Below are 25,454 nucleotides of genomic sequence, written 5' to 3' on the forward strand. Positions count from 1 at the left end.
TACAGGCAATACTTTATTCACTAAGATAGGACTTACAGGTTTATGTTCTTCCCGATCCAGAAGCATAAGATAAGCCTCGCAAAACAAAATTACATAAAACCTCCGGCCTCAAGCTCCCACACCTGGAAAACCTCAAAGAATTTCAGCATCAAAAGGAAGGGAGGGAGGTTGATGCAAGGTATAGAACCAAAAGTTAAAGGTACAATCCTTCAGGTGTGCCCTCTTGCTTTTTGTACAAGACGTTTTCTTTTGACTTCTTGAAGTCTTCATTGGTAACCTTCATCCTTCGCTCACGCAGGGCCATCAGACCAGCTTCTGTACAGATGGCCTGCAACAGGAATAAAAGGACATATTCGACATGAGCCTAAAAGTTCCAAAACAATGCAATAGCACATAAAACAGTTTGGATGTGAGCATAAGAGGTACAGTTAGCAAGTTTGCAGATGACACCAAAATTGGAGATGTAGTAGAAAGCGAAGAGGGTTACCTCAGATTACAACAGGATCTGGATCAGATGGGACAATGGGCTGAGAATGTGGCAGATGGAGTTTAATTCAGATAAATGCGAGGTGCTGCATTTTGGGAAAGCAAATCTTAGCAGGACTTATACACTTAATGGTAAGGTCCTAGGGAGTGTTGCTGAACAAAGACCATGGAGTGTAGGTTCATAGCTCCTTGAAAGTGGAGTCGCAGGTAGATAGGATAGTGAAGGTGGCGTTTGGTATGCTTTTCTTTATTGGTCAGAGTACTGAGTACAGGAGTTGGGTGGTCATGTTGCGGCTGTACAGGACATTGGTTAGGTCACTGTTGGAATATTGCGTGCAATTCTGGTCTCCTTCCTATCAGAAAGATGTTGTGAAACTTGAAAGGGTTCAGAGAAGATTGACAAGAATGTTGCCAGAGTTGGAGGGTTTGAGCTACAGGGAGAGGCTGAACACGCTGGGGCTGTTTTCCCTGGAGCATCGGAGACTGAGGGGTGACCTTACAGAGGTTTACAAATTTATGAGGGGCATGGATAGGATAAATAGACAAAGTCTTTTCCCTGGGGTCTGAAGGTTGATAAGTCCCGGGGCCTGATGGTCTACATCCCAGGGTACTGAAGAAGGTGGCTCGGGAGGTGGCGTTGGTGATTATTTTCCAGAGTTCGATAGATTCGGGATCAGTTCCTATGGATTGCAGGGTGGCTAATGTTGTACCACTTTTTAAGAAAGGTGGGAGAGAGAAAGCAGGAAATTATAGACCAGTTAGTCTGACCTCAGTAGTGGGAAAGATGCTGGAGTCTATTATAAAGGATGAAATTACGACACATCTGGATAGTAGTAACAGGATAGGTCAGAGTCAGCATGGATTTATGAAGGGGAAATCATGCTTGACTAATCTTCTGGAATTTTTTGAGGATGTGACTCTGAAGATGGACGAGGGAGATCCAGTAGATGTAGTGTACCTTGTCTTTCAGAAAGCTTTTGATAAAGTCCCACAGAGGAGGTTAGTGAGCAAAATTAGGGCGCATGGTATTGAGGGCAAAGTACTAACTTGGATTGAAAGTTGGTTGGCTGAAAGGAAACCAAGAGTAGTGATAAACGGCTCCATTTCGGAATGGGAGGCAGTGACCAGTGGAGTACCGCAGCTTTTTACAATATATATTAATGATATAGAAGATGGTATTAGTAATAACATTAGCAAATTTGCTGATGATACTAAGCTGGGTGGCAGGGTGAAATGTGAGGAGGATGTTAGGAGATGACAGGGTGACCTGGACAGGTTAGGTGAGTGGTCAGATGCATGGCAGATGCAGTTTAAAGTGGATAAATGTATGGTTATCCACTTTGGTGGCAAGAACAGGAAGGCAGATTACTACCTAAATGGAATCAATTTAGGTAAAGGGGCAGTACAAAGAGATCTGGGTGTTCTTGCACACCAGTCAATGAAGGTAAGCATGCAGGTACAGCAGGTAGTGAAGAAGGCTAATAGCATGCTGGTCTTCATAACAAGAGGGATTGAGTATAGAAGCAGAGAGGTTCTTCTGCAGATGTACAGGGCCCTGGTGAGACCACGCCTGGAGTATTGTGTGCAGTTCTGGTCTCCAAATTTGAGGGAAGACATTCTGGCTATTGAGGGAGTGCAGCGTAGGTTCACGAGGTCAATTCCTGGAATGGCGGGACTACCTTACGCTGAAAGACTGGAGCGACTGGGCTTGTATACCCTTGGGTTTAGAAGACTGAGAGGGGATCTGATTGACACATATAAGAGTATTAAAAGATTGGACATTCTGGAGGCAGGAAACATATTTCCACTGATGGGTGAGTGCCGAACCAGAGGACACAGCTTAAAAATACGGGGTAGACCATTTAGGACAGAGATGAGGAGCAACTTCTTCACCCAGAGAGTGGTGGCTGTGTGGAATGCTCTGCCCCAGAGGGCAGTGGAGGCCCAGTCTCTGGATTAATTTAAGAAAGAGTTGGATAGAGCTCTCAAAGATAGTGGAATCAAGAGTTATGGAGATAAGGCAGGAACAGGATACTGATTAAGGATGATCAGCCATTATCATATTGAATGGTGGTGCAGGCTCGAAGGGCAAAATGGCCTACTCCTGCACCTAGTGTCTATTGTCGGGGAGTCGAGAACTGGAGGGCATAGGTTTAGGGTGAGAGGGGAAAGATATAAAAGAGACCCAAGGGGCAACTGTTTCACACACAGGGTGGTAAGTGTATGGAATGGGCTGCTAGAGGATGTGGTGGAGACTGGTACAATTGCAACATTTAAGAGGCATTTGGATGGGTATATGAATAGGAAGGGTTTGGAGGGATATGGGCAGGGTGCTGGAAGATGGGACTAGATTGGGTTGGGATATTTGGTCGGCATGGACAGGTTGGACCGAAGGGTCTGTTTCCATGCTGTACATCTCTATGAGCCACTCCAAAAACCCCAACTCTTAATAGATCAACAAAAATGACTGGCAGAGAAATTTCTATTGACAATTAGCAGCTAAACTATTTACATTCAGAGGAGAAACTTGGATGTCACATTGTTTGCAAACATTGCCAAGTGCTGAGGGGCAGTGACCTGCTGGGTGGGGAACTGCAGCAGCCATTTTACATACAGCAAGATCCCACAGACAGGAATAAGCTGCCTCTGCAGTCAGTCATTCTCTTCCCGGTGAGATGGGCGATGATGGAATATTGTCCAGGAGAATTCAGACCTCTCCCAACATTCTCTGAATAAGACCCCTCGGAATCCTAGTAGCACACAAACCCACCAACACTCTCAAACAAAAACTAACAAACTTAAAAGACCCAGTACAACCCATGGACAAAACCAACGTCGTCTACAAAATTCCATGCAAGGACTGCCACAAACACTACGTAGGACAAACAGGAAGAAAGTTAGCCACCAGGATACACTAACACCAGCTAGCCACAAAAAGACACGACCCTCTCTCCCTCGTAGCCCTACACACGGATGAAAAAAACCACCATTTCAACTGGGACAACACAGCTATCCTGGAACAGGCTAAGCAAAGACATGCAGAGAATTCCTAGAGGCCTGGCACTCCAACCATAAAGCCATAAACAAACACATAGATCTAGATGCCATCTATCAACCCCTCAGAAAACGAACAGGAATTGACATCACCACAAACCCCAGGAACCCCATCCAGGAGAAAGATATAAATAGAAAGCAGGAGACAACAGCTTCGCTTCACTTGGAGGTCGCCACTGATGATGTTACTTAGCCAGGTAATGAAACATCTGGATATCAAACCTACACCCTAAACCTCAACCTGAGCTAAAAACCTTGCAAAAGTTCTCTGAATAATGCGGTGGGTTTTTAAACATTCTGGAAAGAAAATAACACTTGGCTTTTAACAACTGCCCTGACACAGCACCTCCAACAGGCAGTGCTCCGTAAAAACAGCCTGGATGCAGCTGCTCACGTCTTGGGGTTTAATCTTTAGGTTTAAGAAACAAAAATACCGTCAACGGAGTCAAATTGACACAGAGAATGGAAAGCAGCCCCGAGTACCCACTCACCATTGCAATGCAGCGGCCCCTGCTGGTTAAAATGTGCTTTCACAACAGGATTTGAGACCGACTGTAAACATTTATTAATGCTCACAAGCTAGGCTCCCACCTTGGATAAATACCAGATCCTTTTGGGGTGGTATGGGGGTGAGGTAGGGAGGGAGGAGTAATTTTACCGATTAGTAATCCCAAAACCCAGGCTGACGTTCTGGGGACAGGCTGCTGGTGGAACCTCAGCTCAAACCTAGACCAGAAAGCTCGTTTAGTAATGGTGACCACACAGCTGTCATCAACTGTCCAAAACAACCACGTTTGGGAAGGAAATCTGCCATTCTTACTCATGTAGGACGGACCTATATTTAACTCCAGACCCACAGCAACATGGTTGACTCTGAACTGCTCCTTCAAATTGTATACAAAGCCCCACTCAGCTCAAGGCCGGTTAGGGTTCAGCAATAAATGCTGGCAAAGTCCACATTGCAGAAACCATAAAAGAATATGCTCAGTAACACGGGTGACTGCGTAAGAACATAAAAGGTCAGGAGTGGGCAGCTTGGGCCTTGCGTCTGTCGCATTATTTAACAGAATAATGGTCAAACTCAATCCTTACACGCGATTCCCAGATCTCTGGAATCCTTCAGTATCTGTAAATATACTCAATCAACCGAGCATCCACAGCTCTCTGGGGAACAGAATGCCAAAGATTCACATTCCTGTGACATAATGTGGGAGCAAAACATACTATTTTCTCAATGGGCAAAACCTAATCCTGAAACAGTGACCAACTAAATACAGGCAGAGGTGACGGGGGGGTGGTCGCGTGCACACGTATAGGTGTGTATGCGCGGTGGGGGGAAGAACTGTATGGGTGCGTGCGGGCAGGGGTGTGCACGCACATGTGTTCTGGAGGGTTTATAGCAGTGATTGTGGTTTTAGAGGCTAAAACAGCCTCTTGGCATCTACTTTAAGTTCTTTAGAAAATCTTCAATAAAAATCACTTCTCATTCTGCTAAACCCCAGAGTCTATTTGATTTAATCCTTCTCTATTGGACGACCCCTCACCCAGCATAAAAAGGTGAAAAGAAACAGAGGGTAAAGAGAAAAAACCCCAATTCACCTTAATGTCTGCCCCAGACAGATCGTCTTTAGCCAGTATCAGTTCATCCAGGCTCACGTCTTGTGCTACTGTCATCCTGCTTGTGTGGATCTGGAAGATACGTCTCTTGGTCTTTTCATCCGGAAGAGGAAATTCAATTTTACGATCAATCCTCCCTGGAATAATAGAAAATGTAAGAAAAAGATGTGCTTTTGTGCAGCATGTTATCCCAGTGGCAAATGTCTCAGAGTGCTCTACCGCAATTGGGAAATTTAAATTCACTTCATTAAATAAATCTGGAATTAAAAAGTCATGCAATGGGGACCATGGAGCAAGTAGTCAGCAAAGCATCCCCACTCCTCGAGGGAAGGAAACTGGCCGTCCTTACTCATTCTGCCCTGAGACAGGCCCAGAGCAACACGGTGGACTCTTAACTTGCCAAAACCAGCAACTACATCGACCAATGATAATGCTTTGTGTAAATACCATCACCACCTAGAACTACAGTGGGTCATCAACAGCTTCCAAAGACAAGGCAATAAATACTGACTTATGACACCCACATGCTGAGTCTTTTTTAAAATCAATCGATGTTCAATGATAGGATTTCCCAACAACCTGTCTGAATGATGTTAGTAAGACCCCTGGTTTCCATGTGAACTATAAGCTGACAGCAGACTGGTTCGACATCTGACTGAAAGACAGCTCCTCTGACAATGAAGCAGCCCCACGGTAATGCAAGCAGTGTTTTAAAACCCCAGTACAGGATTCAAAGTTTACTGTATTCATGACTTATGCGTCACTTCACTAGCAGTTAAACATCGGGATAATGTGCCCATGTGTAATAGTGAAGTTCCCTGGGTATAACAGGCAATCACCAGGACTGACTCTCTCTGCTACAAGTCTGTTTCAATGTGCACAGATTAATTAGCCAGCTGTTTGCAGACAGGATCAAAAAACATCAGAAATGAATTAAACACCCATGAGGTACTGAAAGAAATAAAGAGCGTGTTCCAAGGATTAACCTGTGTCCTCCATATCTGATTTCGTAGATATTCCGTTGTTATTTGAATGAGTTTAACAATTAATCCAAATCTAGTTGTACCTGCACCATCTTACTGATTAAATAGCAACTTTGAGAGACTAAAAGGCACAGAATGCTGGAGAAACTCAGCAGGTATGGCAGCATCTACAGAGAGAGAAACAAGAGTTAACATTGAGCCCAGTGTGACTCTTCGTCAGAACTAGGGTCTGACCAGCCATGAGCTCACCTGGCCTGATGAGAGCTGGGTCTAGTGTTTCTATCCTGTTTGTGGCCATGATAACTTTCACATCTCCCCGGGAGTCAAACCCATCCAACTGGTTCAGAAGCTCCAGCATTGTCCGCTGGATTTCCCGCTCCCCGCCGGAATTGGAGTCGTACCTGAGAGTGAAACATGATTCAATGATCAGAACATCGATATCCCAGCAGCAAACACAGCACCGACAGTAAAAACAGAGGATTCTCACCAAGGACCTGAAGGCTGCAGAGCCCAGTGTAGGAAACCACCCGAGATCAGGGCCAGCTCCAGTAGAATTGTTGCACAGAGAAGGTCCTGGCTTTAAGACTTCAGGACTGACTAATACAGCAAAGCACCAAGAATATGACACGATTCGTACAGAGCGGGAGGGACAGGAAACTTTGACCTTAAGATTGTCATTGTATAACGTGACTGCATGGGTGGTAGAAGTCGGGTGAGGAACCCAGATGAACTCTTCCTTCATTCAGCAATCTTTATTATTAGGAAGCACGTAACAACTGATCAATCATTTCTCTCCCTATCTGGCAGCTAAAGCCAGTTTCCCAATGAATCATGAGCCTCCTGCTGATAATTCCTGGGTGAATAACTAGCCTCCAGTGGTTTGATAATAGCATTCTTCCCTCAGTCAGAAGCCCACGGCTTCAAGGCCCACTTCAGACTCAAGAATAAGCTGCAGTTGAGTGGCACATCCGTCAGAAGAGGTATTAAACTGAAGCACATTCTTGAGTGGACATGAAATCCCTGCCAGGCACGAAGCAGCAAGTTCTGCCAGGTGTCCCCCTCGATTTATTCACATGGCTTTGTGTGAGGGAAATCATGTCTCACTAAGTTGATTGGGTTTTTTTGAAGAAGTAATGAAGAGGATTGTTGAGGGCAGAGTGATGGACGTGAACGATATAGACTTCGAAAAGGTTCCTCATGGGAGACTGGTAAGGTTAGAGCACACGGAATACAGGGAGAACTAGCCATTTTAGATACAGAACTGGCTCAAAGGTAGAAGACAGAGAGTGATGGTGGAGGGTTGTTTTTCAGACTGGAGGCCTGTGACCAGTGGAGTGCCACAAGGATCAGTGATGGGTCCACTGCGTTTTGTCATTTATATAAATGATTTGGATGTTAACAAAGGAAGTATAGCTACTAAGTTTGCAGATGACCCCAAAATTGGAGGTGTAGTGGACAATGAAGGAGGTTACCTCAGATTACAACAGGATCTTGACCAGATGGGCCAATGGGCTGAGAAGTGGCAAATGGAGTTTAATTTACATAAATGTGAGATGCTGCATTTTGGAAAGGCAAATCAGGGTAGGAATTATACACTTAATGGTAAGGTCCTAGGGAGTGTTGCTGAACAAAGAGACTTTGGAGGGCAGGTTCATAGCTCCTTGAATGTGGAGTCGCAGGTAGATAGGATAGTGAAGGCGGCGTTTGGTATGCTTTCCTTTATTGGTCAGAGTACTGAGTACAGGAGTTAGGAGATCATGTTGCAGCTGTACAGGACATTGGTTAGGCCACTATTGGAATATTGCGTGCAATTCTGGTCTCCCTCCTATTGGAAGGATGTTGTGTAACTTGAAAGGGTTCAGAAAAGATTTACAAGGATGTTGCCAGGGTTGGTGGATGAGAGCTATAGGGAAAGGATGAACAGGCTGGTGCTGTTTTCCCTGGAGCGTCAGAGGCTGAGGGGTGGATGTTTCTAAAATCATGAGGGGCATGGATAGGATAAATAAAGGTCTTTTTCCCAGGGTGAGAAGGGAAAGATTTAAAAGGGACCTAAGGGGCGACTTTTTGACACAGAGGATGGTGCGTGTATGGAATGAGCTGCCAGAGGACGTGGTGGAGGCTGGTACAATTACAATATTAAAAGGCATCTGGATGGGTATATGAATAGGAATGGTTTAGAGGGATACGGGTCAGGTGCTGGACTAGATTAATTTAGGGTATCTGGTCGGCATGGATGAGTTGGACCGAAGGGTCTGTTTCCGTGCTGTACATCTCTATAACTAACATCAGTGAATCACCTGGTCATTATCACATTACCGTTTTGTGGGATCTTCCTGGTTGCCTGATGCCTGCAGGATTTTCTAGAAGTTACAAAGACCCATGACTTGCACAAATAAACTATGCTGAACCCAAGAAACCCATATACCAAACTGAGACTGTGCTCAAAGAGCCTTCTCAAAGCAGCCTACCTCTTTGTGCCAATCGCATCAATCTCATCGATGAAAACGATGGAGGGAGCGTGCTCTTCTGCAACGCGGAACAGCTCGCGTACAAGCTTCGGCCCGTCTCCCAGGTACTTCTGGATGAGCTCTGAGCCAACCACTCGCAGGAAGGTGGCCGAGGTTTGGTTCGCTACAGCCTTGGCTAACAACGTTTTACCTGCATTTCGACAGAGAGAGGGCATAGGTCAACCAGGTGGACCTTTTATGGAGGTCGCTGCAGTTGCTCAGCAGTAGCTGGCTTGAATCTGCAAGATTCGACGGAGATTAAATATCAGAAACATTTAACATGCTGAATGCATCCACTTAACCCCCGAGAATTGGGACCGGATTGCTCTGCAGAGAGCCTGCATGGACATGATGGACCAAATGGCCATCTCCTGAACCATGACCACTCTTCCAGTTCTATAACATGAGGTGCAAGTGATGCCAAGACTGATACTGAGAGGCAGATGCACCCATCCACTCGGGGAACCTCTTTTATAAGAGAACTTTGGTTGGTTCAAAGGAAGGAGACATTGATATTTAGACACAACATATTCTGAAAGTGTCATACAAAGTGGAACAGCACTGCTCTGGTGCCTGGAGCACTAACTGGATAGAAGCTGAACAGCTGAAATAAATGCAACTCGGCCACTACGCCGTATAGATTTATACGGAGGATAAACTGAAGGTAGAAACCCAGTGTGAAATGCACAATCCCAGCATTATCCACAGAGCATACTGGGGGTGAGTGTGCACTGTAAATTCTCAACTCAGATAGCAACAAAGCACAAATTACATCTTTATGTTAGCAACAACATTTTACCTTGATAGCACGGAATGGAAAGAAAGGATACTTTTAAAAATTAAGAATAAATTAACACTGACAATAAAAAGGTAAAGTCTACCTGTGCCAGGAGCTCCGTACAGAATAACTCCTTTCGGAGGCTTAATTCCCATCTCTTCATAATATTCAGGATGGGTGAGTGGCAGTTCTACAGATTCCTACAAAAGTTATAGCACAGTTTTATTGTTAAGCATGAATCACTGTGTGTCTCTCTCACACACACACAGCTACATTTATATGACAATCTTGCGAATACACCCACCTCATCAACAAATCTTCACTCCCAGTTGTCACAACTTATACTTCACGAGAAATTCCTAAAGGTGCAATTTGCAATAGAACCTTCCTATGTAAACATTGCAATCATACCTCATTGCCCCGACAGCTCTGCAACACCTTATTTTCCACTCTTCAACCTACAACAAGTAATTAATTTGCTCCAACCAAACTCACCTCCCAACTTGCCAGTATTACTCAAGACTGACTAATAATACAAATGCAGTAGTGCTGTCTAAAACTAGGGACAGAATCGATGATTTAAAAAAATTACAGGGATTGGAATTAGGAAATATCATCTGCACTTCACGGAAAATTACACTAAGGCTTATTTCCCAAGTGTAACACCCAACCAGGGAGATCAACCAGCAGGATATCTAGCACTCTGTTACTAAAGCGACACATTTACTTGTTATCACAGGTTCCTCATCATCCAAATATAATAAAGAACTGCGGATTGTGTGGGGTGAAGGGTCACAGAAACTCAAACGTGTTAACTCTGTTTTCTATCCACAGTTGCTGCCAGAACTGTTGAGTTACTCCAGCAATTTCTGTTTTTGTTTATTGTCCATCATTTAATCTGGTAATAAGCTGGGCTAATAACCACCCGACTGTTCTCAAAGCATTGCTTTCAACCCACTATAGGCACTGCCACTGACAGATGCCTTCACCCCTAATCCTGACCTTTATTGAAATCTAAAAATCACACAACACCAGGTTGTAGTCCAACAGATTTGACTGGAAGCACTAGCTTTCTGAGCGCTGCTCCTTCATCAGGTGGTTGTCATGAAATCATGAGACTTCCAAGAATTCTCTTCATTGCAGGAAGTACTGATCATCCAACCACATTAAAATGAAAGTGCGAGCTGCAGGGATCATTGAACTCGGAATTTAACAGGATGAATATTTAACAAAAGCAGCTCTCACCTTGATTTCCTGGATCTGACTATCTAAGCCACCGATATCAGCATATGTCTCCTGTGGAGCCTTCTCCACCTTCATTACAGTCACCAGTGGATCTGTGTCATCCGTCAGTACACCAATCACAGCGTGCACCTAAGGAACAGGATTGAAAGAACTGTCATTGTTCTCCTTGCACATTACCTTACACACTTCAGGAATACCAGGGGTTTGATTTACTTATTCATGGAACGTGGGCATCGCTGGCTGAGCATGGCCAGAGCAGACGGAAGCATTAAAATCCCAACTAAAAGGATCAACAGGCGAACCTAATGATGGAGGGAAATCATTTAGTACCCAGTCACAACAACAACATGAATGACCATCATTAATTGTGCAGAACCAGATCAGACAAGAACCTGATCAATTTTCAACCCTTATGGTTGCTGCCTGTATTGGAAATTTCCCTCACTGTTCTCCTAACATTCAAACTGTTTTCCCTACATCCTTTCACAGGCTGCAGCTAGCACTGAAGAAATGGTATTTGATGTTTAGTTCAAGCTGCCCCAGGGGCATTCAGTGGTAAGCCTGCAGCGTACGCTCAGAGTCACGTTTAGACCAAACCAGTTGTTTGTACTTCCGTGGAACTGCTCACTCTTGTTCCTCCCAGCTCGGTGTCACCATCCACTTGCCATCTGTCCCATTCTTTCCTCCTTGGATTCAGACCAGCCCTGAGATGTGGTCTTAGTTTGTCAATTAAACAAAAAAAAAACCAACAGGAAATGGGAGCATATCAGGGTTGCATATGGACGTGTCAGCAAGAAGTCCAGATTAATGTTGTGGGGAGCACAGGTTTAACTACCACCACGATAGCCAGCGGAATTTAAATTCAATTATTAGAAGCTCGCCTGAGTGACAAGTGAGCCTGAAATCATTCTTGATTATTGTTATGGCCCATCAGGTTCATGAATGTCCTCGAGGGAAGGAACCCAGCTAGCTCTCTCTCATCTGGCCTACAGCTGACTTGAGAATTTAGTTCAGACCCCCAGCATTGGCTTCGCTTCCCACAATAGCAGTTGGTGAGAAGCAAATTCAGTAAAAATCTGAAATTAAAAATCTAGTTACTAAAAGTTAATCCGTGTAATAAAACCATTAAACCACCAGCTGGCGTAAAAACCTATCTCGCTCACCGGTGGCCTTTAGGGAAGGAAATCTGCTGTCCTCACCTGCTTTGGCCTATGTGGGACTCCAGACCCACAGCAATGCAGCTGATTGACCTCTTGGAATCACAGAATCCCTACAGTGTGGAAGCAGGCCATTCAGCCCAGTGAGCCTACACCAACCCTCCAGACACATCCTATCCCTCTAACCCTGCATTTCCCATGGCCAATTCACCTAACCTGCACATCTTTGGACTGTGGGAGGAAACCGGAGCACCCGGAGGAAACCCACACAGATACGGAGAGAATGTGCAAACTCCACACAGACAGTCGCCTGCGGCTGGAATCGAGCCAGGGTCCCTGGCACTGTGAGGCAGCAGCACCAACCACTGAGCCATTGTGGTGCCCTATATGGCTGAGCAAGCAATTCAGCTCAAGGGCAATTAGCAATGGGCAACAAACACTGGCCACATCCCACAAAGGAATAAAGAAAACAAATTCTGAACAATAATAGGATCACAAACTGATCATTTCCAGCTTTACTATCCTCTGTTCTTTCATTGAGCATTCGTCACGTAAGTATGAAGTAAGTGAACACTCAGCCGCGAAGGGAAAGGTGAGACGTGTCTGAAGGTTCCTCCCCCCCTTTACCTTATGGTTGAGGAGGACGGAGCAGCCAGGCTCCAGCAGGTCTTTGTCCACAAACGACAAGATGCTGACGTAATGCTCGGAGCCCACAGAGGTTGACACAATGGCGTGGTTGTCATCTATGATTTCCTCCAGTGTGCCTACAGACATCGGTGTCCCTCTCAAGTCGTCCACTTTAGACCTTTCCTCCTGTTTGCAGAGAAAGTCAACACCTGTTATCTTATTCCTTACCGCACTGCGGGTGTCAGTGGTGGTGGGAGGTTGCCTTTTTAAATTATCGCTGGTGGTTTGGCTCAGTGGAGCAGCTTTTCAGAGGGAGGTAATGATCAAAAAGGATCGATGGGAGAATGCAGTCACCTACAGGACACACCAGGTAAGGAGGGGAGTTAGCCAGTGCCGAAAGATAGTCAGGTTCTGTGAGGATTTTGCAACAAACCCACAGCTTCATGTCCATTTTTACCGATAACAACTTTTTAAACTGGGTTATCAAGCTCAAAGGGCTAATACTGCAGAGTGCAGGAGGTGCTAGGAACCTGCACAACATATAGCAGACCCACTCAGCTCGAAAGAAGGGTCACTGGACCCGAAACCTCAGCTCTGCTTTCTCTCCACAGATGCTGCCAGAGCTGTTGAGTTTCTCCAGCAATTTCTGCTTTTGTGACACTGACGCATTGCAGAAAGCAGGAGCGCCCACCTGAATCAGTGGGGAGATTGGAGCACGTTCAATGCAGGAAACTCCCTGGTCCAGTAAGGTGTACTACTCTGAGGCTAGGATGACAGCATGTTGCTGTCTAAGGCAGCTTCACTGTGGAACCGGCTAAGGTACAGCTGACCCTGAAATGCAGTGGGGCAGCGATATGAAAGACCAGCTGTTTGAAGAGACGACATTTGAAGAATGGAAATCCTGATCGGCAAAGTTAATACCCTCATGTTACATCCTCATTTTTAAATAAACCGGTTAATTCCTGCCCATGTAGGTGGCTGTTTGGGATGTTTAGGGATGTGCAAAATGACATGACAGATGCTTCCGATCGGGGACAAAAAAACATTCTGAAGAAGGGTCACTGGTCCTGAAATGTTAACTCTGATTTCTCTCCACTGATGCTGCCAGAGATTTTCCAGCAATCTCTGTTTTTGCTTCCTATTGGAACTTGAGTGCTCAAATCAAGATACGCTTAGGCAATCAGTTCTCCAGGTGGCAGGGACTCTATATTGCAGAGGGAATGGGAGGTTCACTAGACTGATATGCTGCCTATTGCCCCCCACCTTTCCATTACAAACCTCTTGTTTCTCTTCTAGCGGTTTCATTTGTTCCTGATTTCTGATGAATTCTTCTTCCATTAAGAGATAATCTTTTATCCTTTCCAGCTTCAGCAACTTCAGTCTGCACTGCGTGTGAGGTGTCACTGTGGGAATTAAATGAAAGAGAGGAGTCACTCTCAGGGACGATTCTCTGCTGTTCTCAGCGCTTAGCTGAGGCCTTTCTATGGTCTGTTCAATAGGAAACCAATCACTCTACACACAATATGATCTGGAACCCTCTCTCTCTCTTCAATAGCAACAGTCAGGAATTGCTGAGGGTGACTGAAGGCTCCAAGAGATACAGTGCGAGAGCTCAAAACAGCTAATGCAATGTAGAAAGTTAAACCATGTCAGGAAACAAAAGGAACTCAAAAGTAAAGGAATGAAACTAAAGAACTCTAAATCACAAAGTCAGAAGTCACACGACACTAGGTTATAGCCCAACAGGTTTATTGGAAATCACCAGCTTTGGCAGCATCTGTGGAGAGAAATTGGAGTTAACATTTCGGACCAGTCTTCAGAATATTTATTTTAGGAGTAACGAGTTCCGGACGAAGGAGCCGCGCTCTGAAAGCTTGTGATTTCAAATAAACCTGTTGGGCTATAACCTGGTGTTGAGGGGCTTCCAACTTTGTCCAGCCCAGCCCAACACCAGCATCTCCATGTCTAAATCATAAAGCAATGTTTTAAAAAAAATTTCAGAATAGTTTGATATCAAGGTTATGTGCTGACGATACCCAGTTGCTATTTGAATTCAAGTAAATTCGATTATTTTACGAGGCGACAACAAAATTGAGACACATTTCAAAATGACCAGGTCACTGGCTTACCGAGGGGTAACTTGCTGGCTGCATCAGGCCCTTTCGTTTTCTTCTTTTTCTTTCCCACCCGGGTCGGTACGGGAGGCTCATATTTCTTCTTCTTATCCTATTGAGACACCCCCAAAAACGTTACATATAGATATGGGTCAATTTTGAATCTTTTGAAACGGTGTATGTTAACTTACTGGATTTCACATTCCTGTTTGTATTCGGCCTTTGACCAGCTGCTGATTACAGCACAGCAGGATGCCTTGCCACCAACCTTGCCTGCAGTAGCAATCTAAATGTGCTATTCACTTGGTGTTATTCTCCTGGCCCCCAACCCGTTGTAACTGTGCACACTGCTCCTTCTCAAATAACGCACCAGCTCTCTTCTGAATGCCTCGACTGACCTGCCTCTAGCACACACCCGTGCAGCGTATTCCAGACCCTGGCCACTTGCTCCATGAAAATACAGCGACCAAGTGGCCGTTAACAATGGAAACTATCGTACCTGTCACCACATTGAGAATGTCTGTCAAATCCATTTTAAAAAAAAAATCACTGACAGGATGTTGATGCTGCTGGCTGGGCCCAGCATGTATCACTCGGCCCCAGTTGCCCCTTGAGAAGGTGGGGATGAGCTGCATCCTTGAACCGCTGCAGTCCATGTGCTGTAGATGGACTGACAAAGCCTTCAGGGAGGGAATTCCAGGAGTTTGACCCAGCGACAATGAAGGAATGGCGATATATTTCCAAGTCAGAACGGTGAGTGGCTTGGAGGGGAACTTACAGGTGTTCCCATGCAACGGCTGCCCTTGTCCTTTCAGCTGATGGGGTCACGGGTTTGGAAGGTGCTGTCGAAAGACCATTGGTGAATATCTGCAGTGCATCTGGTGTGTACTCCTCATAAGGGATCACCAGCTCACAGGAGCAGAGAGAACAGTGCAGGAGAGTAACGGAATTTCACAAATTATATACTGAGGGGAACCATGGGAAGTGTTATGCCACAGAACGTCATTCACCGCATGACGTCCACACCAGCTTCTCAACTGAGCATTGTCTTGTGCCAGTCTTGTCTTTGTTCCCCATACACAAGCCCATGTATCCAAATAATCATCCGCTGCCCTCTGAAATGCTTCCCCTGAACCTGCCTCCCTAACTAGCCGCTGCATGTTCAAACTTTTCCTCATGTTACCTTTGCTTCTTTTGCATGTCACTTTAACTCTGTGCTCTCTTGTCCCAATCACGAGCCAGAACAGTTTCTCCCAATCTATTCTGTCCACCTGCTCACCATTTTGTAAACCACTATCAGATTACTGCTTAGTCAGACAGCCACAGAACGGTACGGCACAGAAACAGACCCTTCGGTCCAACTCTGCAGAAGTGGTTACTGCAGATGCTGGCAATTAGAGTCAAGATTAGAGTGGTGCTGGTAAGGCAGCATCTGAGGAGCAGGTAAAATTAACGTTTCGGGCAAAAGCCCTTCATCAGCAACTTGTTCTTCTCGGCCCAACTCGTCTAGTGATCCTAAATTAATCTAGTCCCATTTGCCAATGTTTGGCCCATATCCCTCTTAAACCTTCCTATTCATATACCCACCCAGTTGCCCTTTAAATGTTGTAACTGTCCCAGCCTCCACCATCTTCACTGGCAGCTCATTCCATGCATGTACCACACTCTGCATGAAAAAGCTGCCCCTTAGGTCCTTTTCAAATCTTTCCCCTCTCGCCTTAAACCTATGCCCTCTAGTTTCGAACTCCCCTCCCTGGGAGGGCAACTTTGGCTATTCACCCTATCCATGCCCCTCACGATTTTATAAACCTCTACCATGTCTTCTCTCCAAGATGAACAATCACAATTTCTTCAATCAATCCTAATCACCGAAGTTTCTCATCCACGGACCCATTCACGTAAATCGCTTCTGCACTCCCTCCAATGCATTTACATCATTCCTATAATGTGGCACCCACAACTGTATACAGACCTCCAGCTGAGGCCAAACAAGTATTCCGTACCATTCCAAGATCACCTCCCTACTCGTGTAAGCTTTGTCTCTGTTAATAAAGTCAACGACACCGTATGCTTCATTTACTGCTTTCTCCACCAGTCCTGCCACCTTCATTGATCTGTGCACATAAACCCTGGTCCCTCTGCTCCTGCGCCCCCTTGAGAATTCTCCCCCTAATTTATACTGTCTTTCAATGTTTTCCTACCAAAGACCCTCCAGCACATCCATGTTACTGGTAATTGCCCTCTACACCCTCTCGTGCAATCACATCCTTCCAATAAATGTGATAACCAGAACCACACCCAGTACCCTAGCTGTGAATAGCCAGTGTTTTAAACAGTTCTAGCATCAGCTCCTTGCTCTCGTATTCTGTCTCTGCTAAGAAAGGAGAGTATCCCATGAAGCGTAACATGTGTTATAGGGAATGGGATAACCTAGAACTGTGATTGGTCAGCTTCAACTGTGCCAGCAAATCCACTTCCCATGGATCAACTCATTTGTACAGTGCGAGATTGTCGCAATGTTGGCAGGATTTACCAAAATAAAATCCCATTTCATCTAAAAGCATCCTTTTGTAAGTGACACGTAATAATACCTCACATTAAGCCTATGTGAACTGGCCCCTTTTTCGTTTACAGCTTCAGCTGATTTACTATCCTGGCATGCTTCACTATTTATATGTTTAACTTGTAAACATATCCAACAAAATAACTTTAGCCTGTACATTCTGGTTTGGGATGTGTGGCAAAAGGACAGAAGTGTCTGGTGAATACTGTAAATAGGAAGAAAAAACTTACACTGCAGGAGTGTCATAATCAGGTAAGAGATTTAAAAACTAAATTGACAAAAGAACCAGGGTTGACACAGGAAACTTCTGTTTTGAAAACGCAGGAAGCTGTTATGATCTGGAATACTGAAAATGCCGGAAAGGCTGGTGGAAAGAAGATCAAATAGTATTCTTCACAAAAAAAACTGGATAAGTATTTCAAGGGGTATAAAAAAAGGCAGGCTGTGAATTTGATAGAACGTGTATGATGGACAGAACAGGTATAAGACAGTGCATATCAAAGCAATGAGATAATTCAATTACACTCTAGTTTACATTAATGGTGGATACTAATACTTATTATTTAAAAATTCACTTCAGTGCAGTTAAGGTAATTCACTGGAAGGCAGTTGAAACCAACAGGGATGTAGTTAAATAGTTCAATCAGAGTGCACCCTGAAACATGATGTGAATGCATCTCAAAGGTCACAAGATACCAGGTAACCAAAACCAGTAATGGTGCCGCAGATTGAAAGAACCATCATCAGGGCCAGCTCGAAAAGTGAAAACAACATCCTGATGTCTCCTGTTTATTTCTCCTTTGAAATAAGTGTCTGGTCATAGTTTTAAAGCATTTCTGTTCAAATAATGACAACGGGAAATGATTAAAGTTCAGTTGGTTTCATATTCTTTGCACGGTGTCCTGAACATCACAAACAAATCTAACACTTCCATCATACATTTTGAGTCAATTTTATGGGACTGCATTTTTAAAAAACAAATCCCTGAAACTGTTTTCTCTCAGGCCCCCTCTCTCCCGTTGTTATTTAGAATGCTGAAGAATTAAATCGAGCTTTTGCCTGTTTAGCCGAATTTGGATGTTGATGGCCTTTGTCACAATGTGCAGCAACGTGAAAATATTCAGACTCACACTTTCAGCTTTCTTTCTTGTAACAGCCTCAAGTATGTGACAGATTTTGTTAAATACCATGAATCGCCTGGGATTTTATTACTGTTATAATCTTCAATGGTAATAAAATCCACAATGTCTATTCTGAACACTCATTGATAGGCTCAAACACTCACCTTATCATCTTTCTTACCACCTCCAGCTCCATGACCACCACTCTGGCTTTGACCCTGAAACATGAATCATAAAACAAGGCAGATTAGTGGGATGGAGTCTGACTGACCATGATTTAATTAAGAGGTGGAGAAGTTCCAGAGCTGAACAGATTACCCCTATTCCTAATCGATTCCTGAAACATGTTATAGCAAATATATGAAATGCAGAAATATTTCTATCTTGAAGTTTTACGTATAACACTTTGACTGTCACACTTGCTTGAGAATGTCTTGTTGAGAGCAAGAGTGTCTCATGATCAGCCGTGAGAATGGAAGGAACAGCGGATCCTCTATCCCTAGACGCAGGGGATAGCACATGTTGCAACTGCAATTTAGACTCTCAGTGAAATCAGTCAAGAGTAGAGTGGTGCTGGAAAAGCACAGCAGGTCAGGCAACATCCGAGGAGCAGGAAAATCGATGTTTCGGGCAAAAGCCCTTCCTGATTCCTGATGAAGAGCTTTTGCCTGAAATGTCGATTTTCCTGCTCCTCTGATGCTGCCTGACCTGCTGTGCTTTTCCAGCCCCACTCTAATGTAGACTCTAATCACCAGCATCTGCAGTACCCACTTTTGCCTAATCGGAGTGAAATCAGACCATCACTACCACACCTGTAAGCAATGCCACTGGAGGTGCTTTGCCCTCACTTGTGCACATAACTGACTTCAAACTGGGGACTGTTAATAAAGTTACAACATCCGTCTGCAGTTGCAAACTCCTCCAGAGGTCACATGGTGATGACAGAAGCATAGCCAGCCAAAAGGTCCAGTCAGCAACATCGAGTACTCTGTGATCAGCCACTGGCAAACAGCAAAGACTTCGAGGATTTTGACAGAGTTTGTTCCTGAGAGGTTTTTATTGGCTCAGCTATGATTTCACATTAATGATCGAGATGGTGCAATATCCTGTATTGCCCCATCTAGTGAACGGGAGGAGTACTGATCTGGCAGACTATTAGGTAAAAACAATGACTGCAGATGCTGGAAACCAGAGTCTAGATTAGAGTGGTGCTGGAAAAGCACAGCAGGTCAGGTAACATCCGAGGAGCAGGAAAATCGACGTTTCAGGCAAAAGCCCTTCATCAGGAATACAGGGATTCCTGATGAAGGGCTTTTGCCATAAACGTCGATTTTACTGCTTCTCGGATGCTGCCTGAACTGCTGTGCTTTTCCAGCACCACTCTAATCTAGACTCTGGCAGACTATTAGGAGAAAGTGAGGTCTGCAGATGCTGGAGATCAGAGCTGAAAGTGTGTTGCTGGAAAAGCGCAGCAGGTCAGGCAGCATCCAGGGAGCAGGAGAATCGACGTTTCGGGATTCCTGAAGAAGGGCTTATGCCTGAAACGTCAATTCTCCTGTTCCCTGGATGCTGCCTGACCTGCTGCGCTTTTCCAGCAACACATTTTCAGCTCTGGCAGACTATTAGTCATACAGCATAGAAATAGACCTTTCAGCCCACCATGTCTGTGCCAACCAACAGCAACCAAACTACACTAATGCCATTTACCTGCAATATACCTCCATAGCCTACTATGGTCTGGTATTTTAAGCTCTCATCCAATGTTTCTTAAATGTTGCGAGAGTACCTGCCTCCACCACCCTCTCAGGCAGTATATTCTATATTTCTACCACCCTGGGGGTGAAAACATTTTCATCAGATCTCCTCTCAGCTACTTGCTCCTCACCTTAAACTTGAGCCTTCAGGTCTTAGACATGTTTGCCACAGGGAAGAGATTCTCACAATTTCATAAACCTCAATCAGATCCCACCCTCCTCAGCTTCCTCTACTCCAGTCCCTATGCAGTCTCTCCTCATAACTGAGACTTTTCAGCCCAGGCAACATGTCGGTGAATCTCCTCTGCACCATCTCCAGTGCAATCACATCCTCCTGAGATTGTGGTAACTAGTACTTACACAGTATTCCATCTGTGGCCTAATCAATGTTACATAAAGTTGTAACAAGATTTCCTTGCTCCTACAGTCTACGCCTCAGCTAATGAAGACAAGCATTCATATGCCTTCTTCGCCACCCTGTCCACCTGTGCTTCACCAACGTCTTTTCAATGCTTCCCTTATCAGACTTCCCAAAATGCACCATCTCTCACTTATCAGGATTAAATTCCTTCTGCCACTGCTCTGCCCAATTTACCAGCTGATCAATAACAGAGACCATCCTCCTCACTTTCATGTCATCTACATACTAATTATAGCTTCTACATTCACACTAAATTGTTCATGTACATAAACAGCAGGGGTCTCAGCACTGATCATGATGGCACACCGCTGGTCACAAGTTCCCAATCACAGAAACTACCCTCCACTGTCATCCTTTGCCTATTTCAAAGCCAAGTTTGGATCCAGTTTGCCAACTTGCCTTGGATCACGTGGGCTCATATGTTCTGGACCAGCCTTCCATGTGGAACCTTGTCAAAGGCCTTACTGAAGTCCACACAAACCACATCAACTGCGCTATCTTCAATATAGATTAGATTAGATTACTTAGTGTGGAAACAGGCCCTTCGGCCCAACAAGTCCACACCGACCCTCCAAAGAGCAACCTGACCAGACCCATTCCCCTACGTTTACCCCTTCACCTAACACTACAGGCAATTTAGCATGAAGGAGAAAGTGATGACTGCAGATGCTGGAGACCAGAGTTAAAAAATGTGATGCTAGAAAAACACAGCAGGCCAGGCAGCATCCGAGGAGCAGAAGATTCGACGTTTCGGGCATAAGCCCTTCTTCAGGAACGAGGGCAATTTAGCGTGGCCAATTCACCTAACCTGCACATTTTTAGACTGTGGGAGGAAACCGAAACACCCAGAAGAAACCCACACAGACACGGGGAGAATGTGCAAACTCCACACAGACAGTTGCCTGAGGCGGGAATTGAACCCGGGTCTCTGGCGCTGTGAGGGAGCAGTGCTAACCACTGTGCCACCGTGCCGCCCACTTAAAGCCTACTGCATCAGGTATTCCCAGACGGTCTCCCATCCAAGTACTAACCAGGCCTGAGTCTGCTTAGTTTCCAAAATCAGGCGTTTTCAGACTAGCATGGCCGTAAGCACTTGCTGCCTATTTAATCACCTTTTGAAAAAGCTCAATTAAGTTTGTCAGACAGGATCTCCCTCTAACAAATCTGTGCTGACTATCCCAGTTTCAATATCTGCCTAAGTATTAATAACACACCTACATGCCTGCTAAAATATCTGAAATGTTGAATCACTTCATCTTTAGGAATTAGATCAATGGAATGATTTACTTTTCCTCATTGGTTTAAGATTCCAATTTTCCTCCTTTTTAACTGGAAAGATTCCACATTTACTCTCCAACCATAAATCAAACTTTCTCCCAAGTTCTCTCAATCACAATCCACAAAACAAACCAAACCAAAACAAAACTTTGCAAACAGGAGAATATTCGGATTGAAACAATGTAAAGTACAGCAAGTAATCATATTTCCAACATTTACGCTTCTAAAATTGTAAAAACAATCCATCCACACATGACTTTGTGACCCTCAGACAGCTTCAGATAAAGTCAACACTGGAACATTTTAAATGGTACATTACATACAATTCAACATAAACTGGCAAACGTAACTTAATAAACTATATTGTGACTGAAATTATTTAAATGCTGGGCCTAATATAGGGAATGAAGGCAGGTAAATGGTTGATCCTCCGCCTCATCTCCCCCACTCCCTCCCCCCTCACTCCCCCTCCCCCCCACTCTCCCCTCACTCTCCCCCCCACTCTCCCCTCACTCTCCCCCCCCCACTCTCCCCTCACTCTCCCCCCCCCTCACACTCCCCCCCACTCTCCCCACACTCTCTCCCCCCCCACTCCCCTCACTCCCCCCTCCCCAACTCCCCTCACTCTCCCTCCCCTCACCCCTCACCACCCACACCACACACCCCCACAATCTCCCCCCCCACTCCCCCACACCCACCCCCCCCACTCTCCCCTCCCCTAACCCCACTCTCCCCACCCTCTATCCCCTCTCCCCCCCCCACTCTCCCCCCCCCCCACTCACCCCCCCCTCTCCCCCCCCCCCACCTCACCCCCCCCCCCCCACTCTCCCCCCCCCACTCTCCCCCCCCCCTCTCCCCCCCCCCACACTCCCCCCACTCACCCCCACCCACTCACCCCCCACTCACCCCCCCCCCACCACCCCCACACTTCCCCCCCCCACCACCCCACACCCCCCACCCCACCCACACCCCCCCCCCCCACTCAACCCCCCACCCACTCCACCCCCCCCCCCACTCACCCCTCACTCACCCCCCCCCCACACCCCCTCACCCACCCCCCCCCACTCTCCCCTCACTCACCCACCCCCCCCACTCTCCCCCACTCTCCCCCCCCCCACACTCCCCACACACTCCCCCCACCCACTCTCACCCTCACTCACCACCCCCCCACTCACCCCTCACTCTCCCCCCCCCACTCACCCCTCACCTCACCCCCCCCCACACTCCCCCTCACTCTCCCCACCCCCCACTCTCCCCACACCTCACCCCCCCCACTCTCCCCCTCACTCTACCCCCCCACACATCCCCTCACACTCCCCCCCCCACTCACCCCCACACCCCCCCCCCACCTCCCCCACCTCCCCCACACTCCCCACACACTCCTCCCCCTCACTCTCCTCCCCACACACCCCCCCCTCCCCTCCACACCCCACTCCCTCCCCCTCTCCCTCTCCCACCCCCCCCCTCACTCCCCTCCCTCCCCCTCTCCCTCTCCCCTCCCCCTCCCCTCACTCCCTCACCCTCCCCCCCACAATCCCACCACCCTCTCCACCTCACTCCCACCCCACCCCCCACCTCACTCCCCCCCCACTCCCTCCCCCTCCTCCCTCCCCCTCACTTCCCCCCTCACTCCCTCCCCCCACTCCCCCCCACTCCCACCCCCCCCCCACTCCCCCCTCACTCCCCCCACCCACTTCCCCCCCACTCCTCCCCTCCCCCCACTTCCCCCCTCACTCCCTCCCCCCCACATCCCCCCTCACCCCTCCCCCCACTCACTCCCCCTCCTCACTCCCCCACTACCCCCCCTCACTCCCCCACTACCCCCCCCCACTCCCCCACTACCCCCCCCACTCCCCTCCTCACTCCCCCCACTCCCCTCCTCACTCCCCCACTCCCTCCTCACTCCCCCACTCCCTCCTCACTCCCCCACTCCCTCCTCACTCCCCCACTCCCTCCTCACTCCCTCCCTCACTCCCACCCCACTCCCTCCTCACTCCCCCACTCCCTCCTCACTCCCCCACTCCCTCCTCACTCCCCCACTCCCTCCTCACTCCCCCACTCCCTCCTCACTCCCCCACTCCCTCCTCACTCCCCCACTCCCTCCTCACTCCCCCACTCCCTCCTCACTCCCCCCACTCCCTCCTCACTCCCCCACTCCCTCCTCACTCCCCCACTCCCTCCTCACTCCCTCCTCACTCCCCCACTCCCTCCTCACTCCCCCACTCCCTCCTCACTCCCCCACTCCCTCCTCACTCCCCCACTCCCTCCTCACTCCCCCACTCCCTCCTCACTCCCCCACTCCCTCCTCACTCCCCCACTCCCTCCTCACTCCCTCTCCCTCCCCCCTCACTCCCCCCCACTCCCTCCCCTCCTCCCTCCCCTCACTTCCCCCCTCACTCCCTCCCCCCACTTCCCCCCTCACTCCCTCCCCCCACTTCCCCCCTCACTCCCTCCCCCCACTCCCCCCTCACTCCCTCCCCCCACTTCCCCCCTCACTCCCTCCCCCCTCACTCCCCTTCCTCACTCCCCCACTACCCCCCTCACTCCCCCACTACTCCCCCCCCACTCCCTCCTCACTCCCCCACTCCCTCCTCACTCCCCCACTCCCTCCTCACTCCCCCACTCCCTCCTCACTCCCCCACTCCCTCCTCACTCCCCCACTCCCTCCTCACTCCCCCACTCCCTCCTCACTCCCCCACTCCCTCCTCACTCCCCCTCTCCCTCCCCCCTCACTCCCCCCCACTCCCTCCCCTCCTCACTCCTCTCTCCCTCCCCCCTCACTCCCCCCCACTCCCTCCCCTCCTCCCTCCCCTCACTTCCCCCCCTCACTCCCTCCCCCCACTTCCCCCCTCACTCCCTCCCCCCACTTCCCCCCTCACTCCCTCCCCCCACTTCCCCCCTCACTCCCTCCCCCCTCACTCCCCTTCCTCACTCCCCCACTACCCCCCTCACTCCCCCACTACCCCCCCCACTCCCCCACTACCCCCCCCCACTCCCTCCTCACTCTCCCCCACTCCCTCCTCACTCCCCCACTCCCTCCTCACTCCCCCACTCCCTCCTCACTCCCCCACTCCTCCTCACTCCCCCACTCCCTCCTCACTCCCCCACTCCCTCCTCACTCCCCCACTCCCTCCCTCACTCCCCCACTCCCTCCTCACTCCCTCCTCACTCCCCCACTCCCTCCTCACTCCCCCCACTCCCTCCTCACTCCCCCCACTCCCTCCTCACTCCCCCCACTCCCTCCTCACTTCCCCCACTCCCTCCTCACTCCCCCCCACTCCCTCCTCACTCCCCCACTCTCCCTCCTCACTCCCCCACTCCCTCCTCACTCCCCCACTCCCTCCTCACTCCCCCACTCCCTCCTCACTCCCCCACTCCCTCCTCACTTCCCCCACTCCCTCCTCACTCCCCCACTCCCTCCCCACTCCCCCACTCACCTCCCCCACTCCTCCCCCACTCCCTCCCCACTCCCCCACTCCCTCCCCCACTTCACTCCCCCACTCCCTCCTCACTCCCCCACTCCCTCCTCACTCCCCCACTCCCTCCTCACTCCCCCACTCCCTCCTCACTCCCCCCACCTCCCTCCTCACTCCCCCACTCCCTCCTCACTCCCCCACTCCCTCCTCACTCCCCCACTCCCTCCTCACTCCCCCACTTCCCTCCTCACTCCCCCACTCCCTCCTCACTCCCCCACTCCCTCCTCACTCCCCCACTCCCTCCTCACTTCCCCCACTCCCTCCTCACTTCCC

General features: G+C 48.1%; 1 protein-coding gene across 1 annotated transcript in view; it reads right to left on the bottom strand.

Moving 5' to 3' along the window:
- The window catches only part of LOC122553359 (26S proteasome regulatory subunit 4), a 26,405-nt gene continuing 951 nt past the window's right edge, over window positions 1–25,454 (bottom strand). Inside the window, exons 2-11 of the mRNA XM_087989594.1 lie at window positions 18,417–18,470; window positions 14,584–14,680; window positions 13,733–13,857; window positions 12,455–12,640; window positions 10,671–10,799; window positions 9,529–9,625; window positions 8,609–8,798; window positions 6,390–6,541; window positions 5,140–5,294; window positions 1–328 (exon numbers count right to left, since the gene is read on the bottom strand). Of these exons, the coding sequence (XP_087845720.1) occupies window positions 194–328; window positions 5,140–5,294; window positions 6,390–6,541; window positions 8,609–8,798; window positions 9,529–9,625; window positions 10,671–10,799; window positions 12,455–12,640; window positions 13,733–13,857; window positions 14,584–14,680; window positions 18,417–18,470 (1,320 nt within the window). The 3' untranslated portion in view covers window positions 1–193. The remainder of the gene's footprint in view (window positions 329–5,139; window positions 5,295–6,389; window positions 6,542–8,608; window positions 8,799–9,528; window positions 9,626–10,670; window positions 10,800–12,454; window positions 12,641–13,732; window positions 13,858–14,583; window positions 14,681–18,416; window positions 18,471–25,454) is intronic.

Source organism: Chiloscyllium plagiosum, unplaced genomic scaffold (assembly GCF_037043375.1).
Source record: "Chiloscyllium plagiosum isolate Xiang-an unplaced genomic scaffold, Cpla_swu_hap1 HiC_scaffold_8, whole genome shotgun sequence".
Lineage (NCBI taxonomy): Eukaryota > Metazoa > Chordata > Chondrichthyes > Orectolobiformes > Hemiscylliidae > Chiloscyllium > Chiloscyllium plagiosum.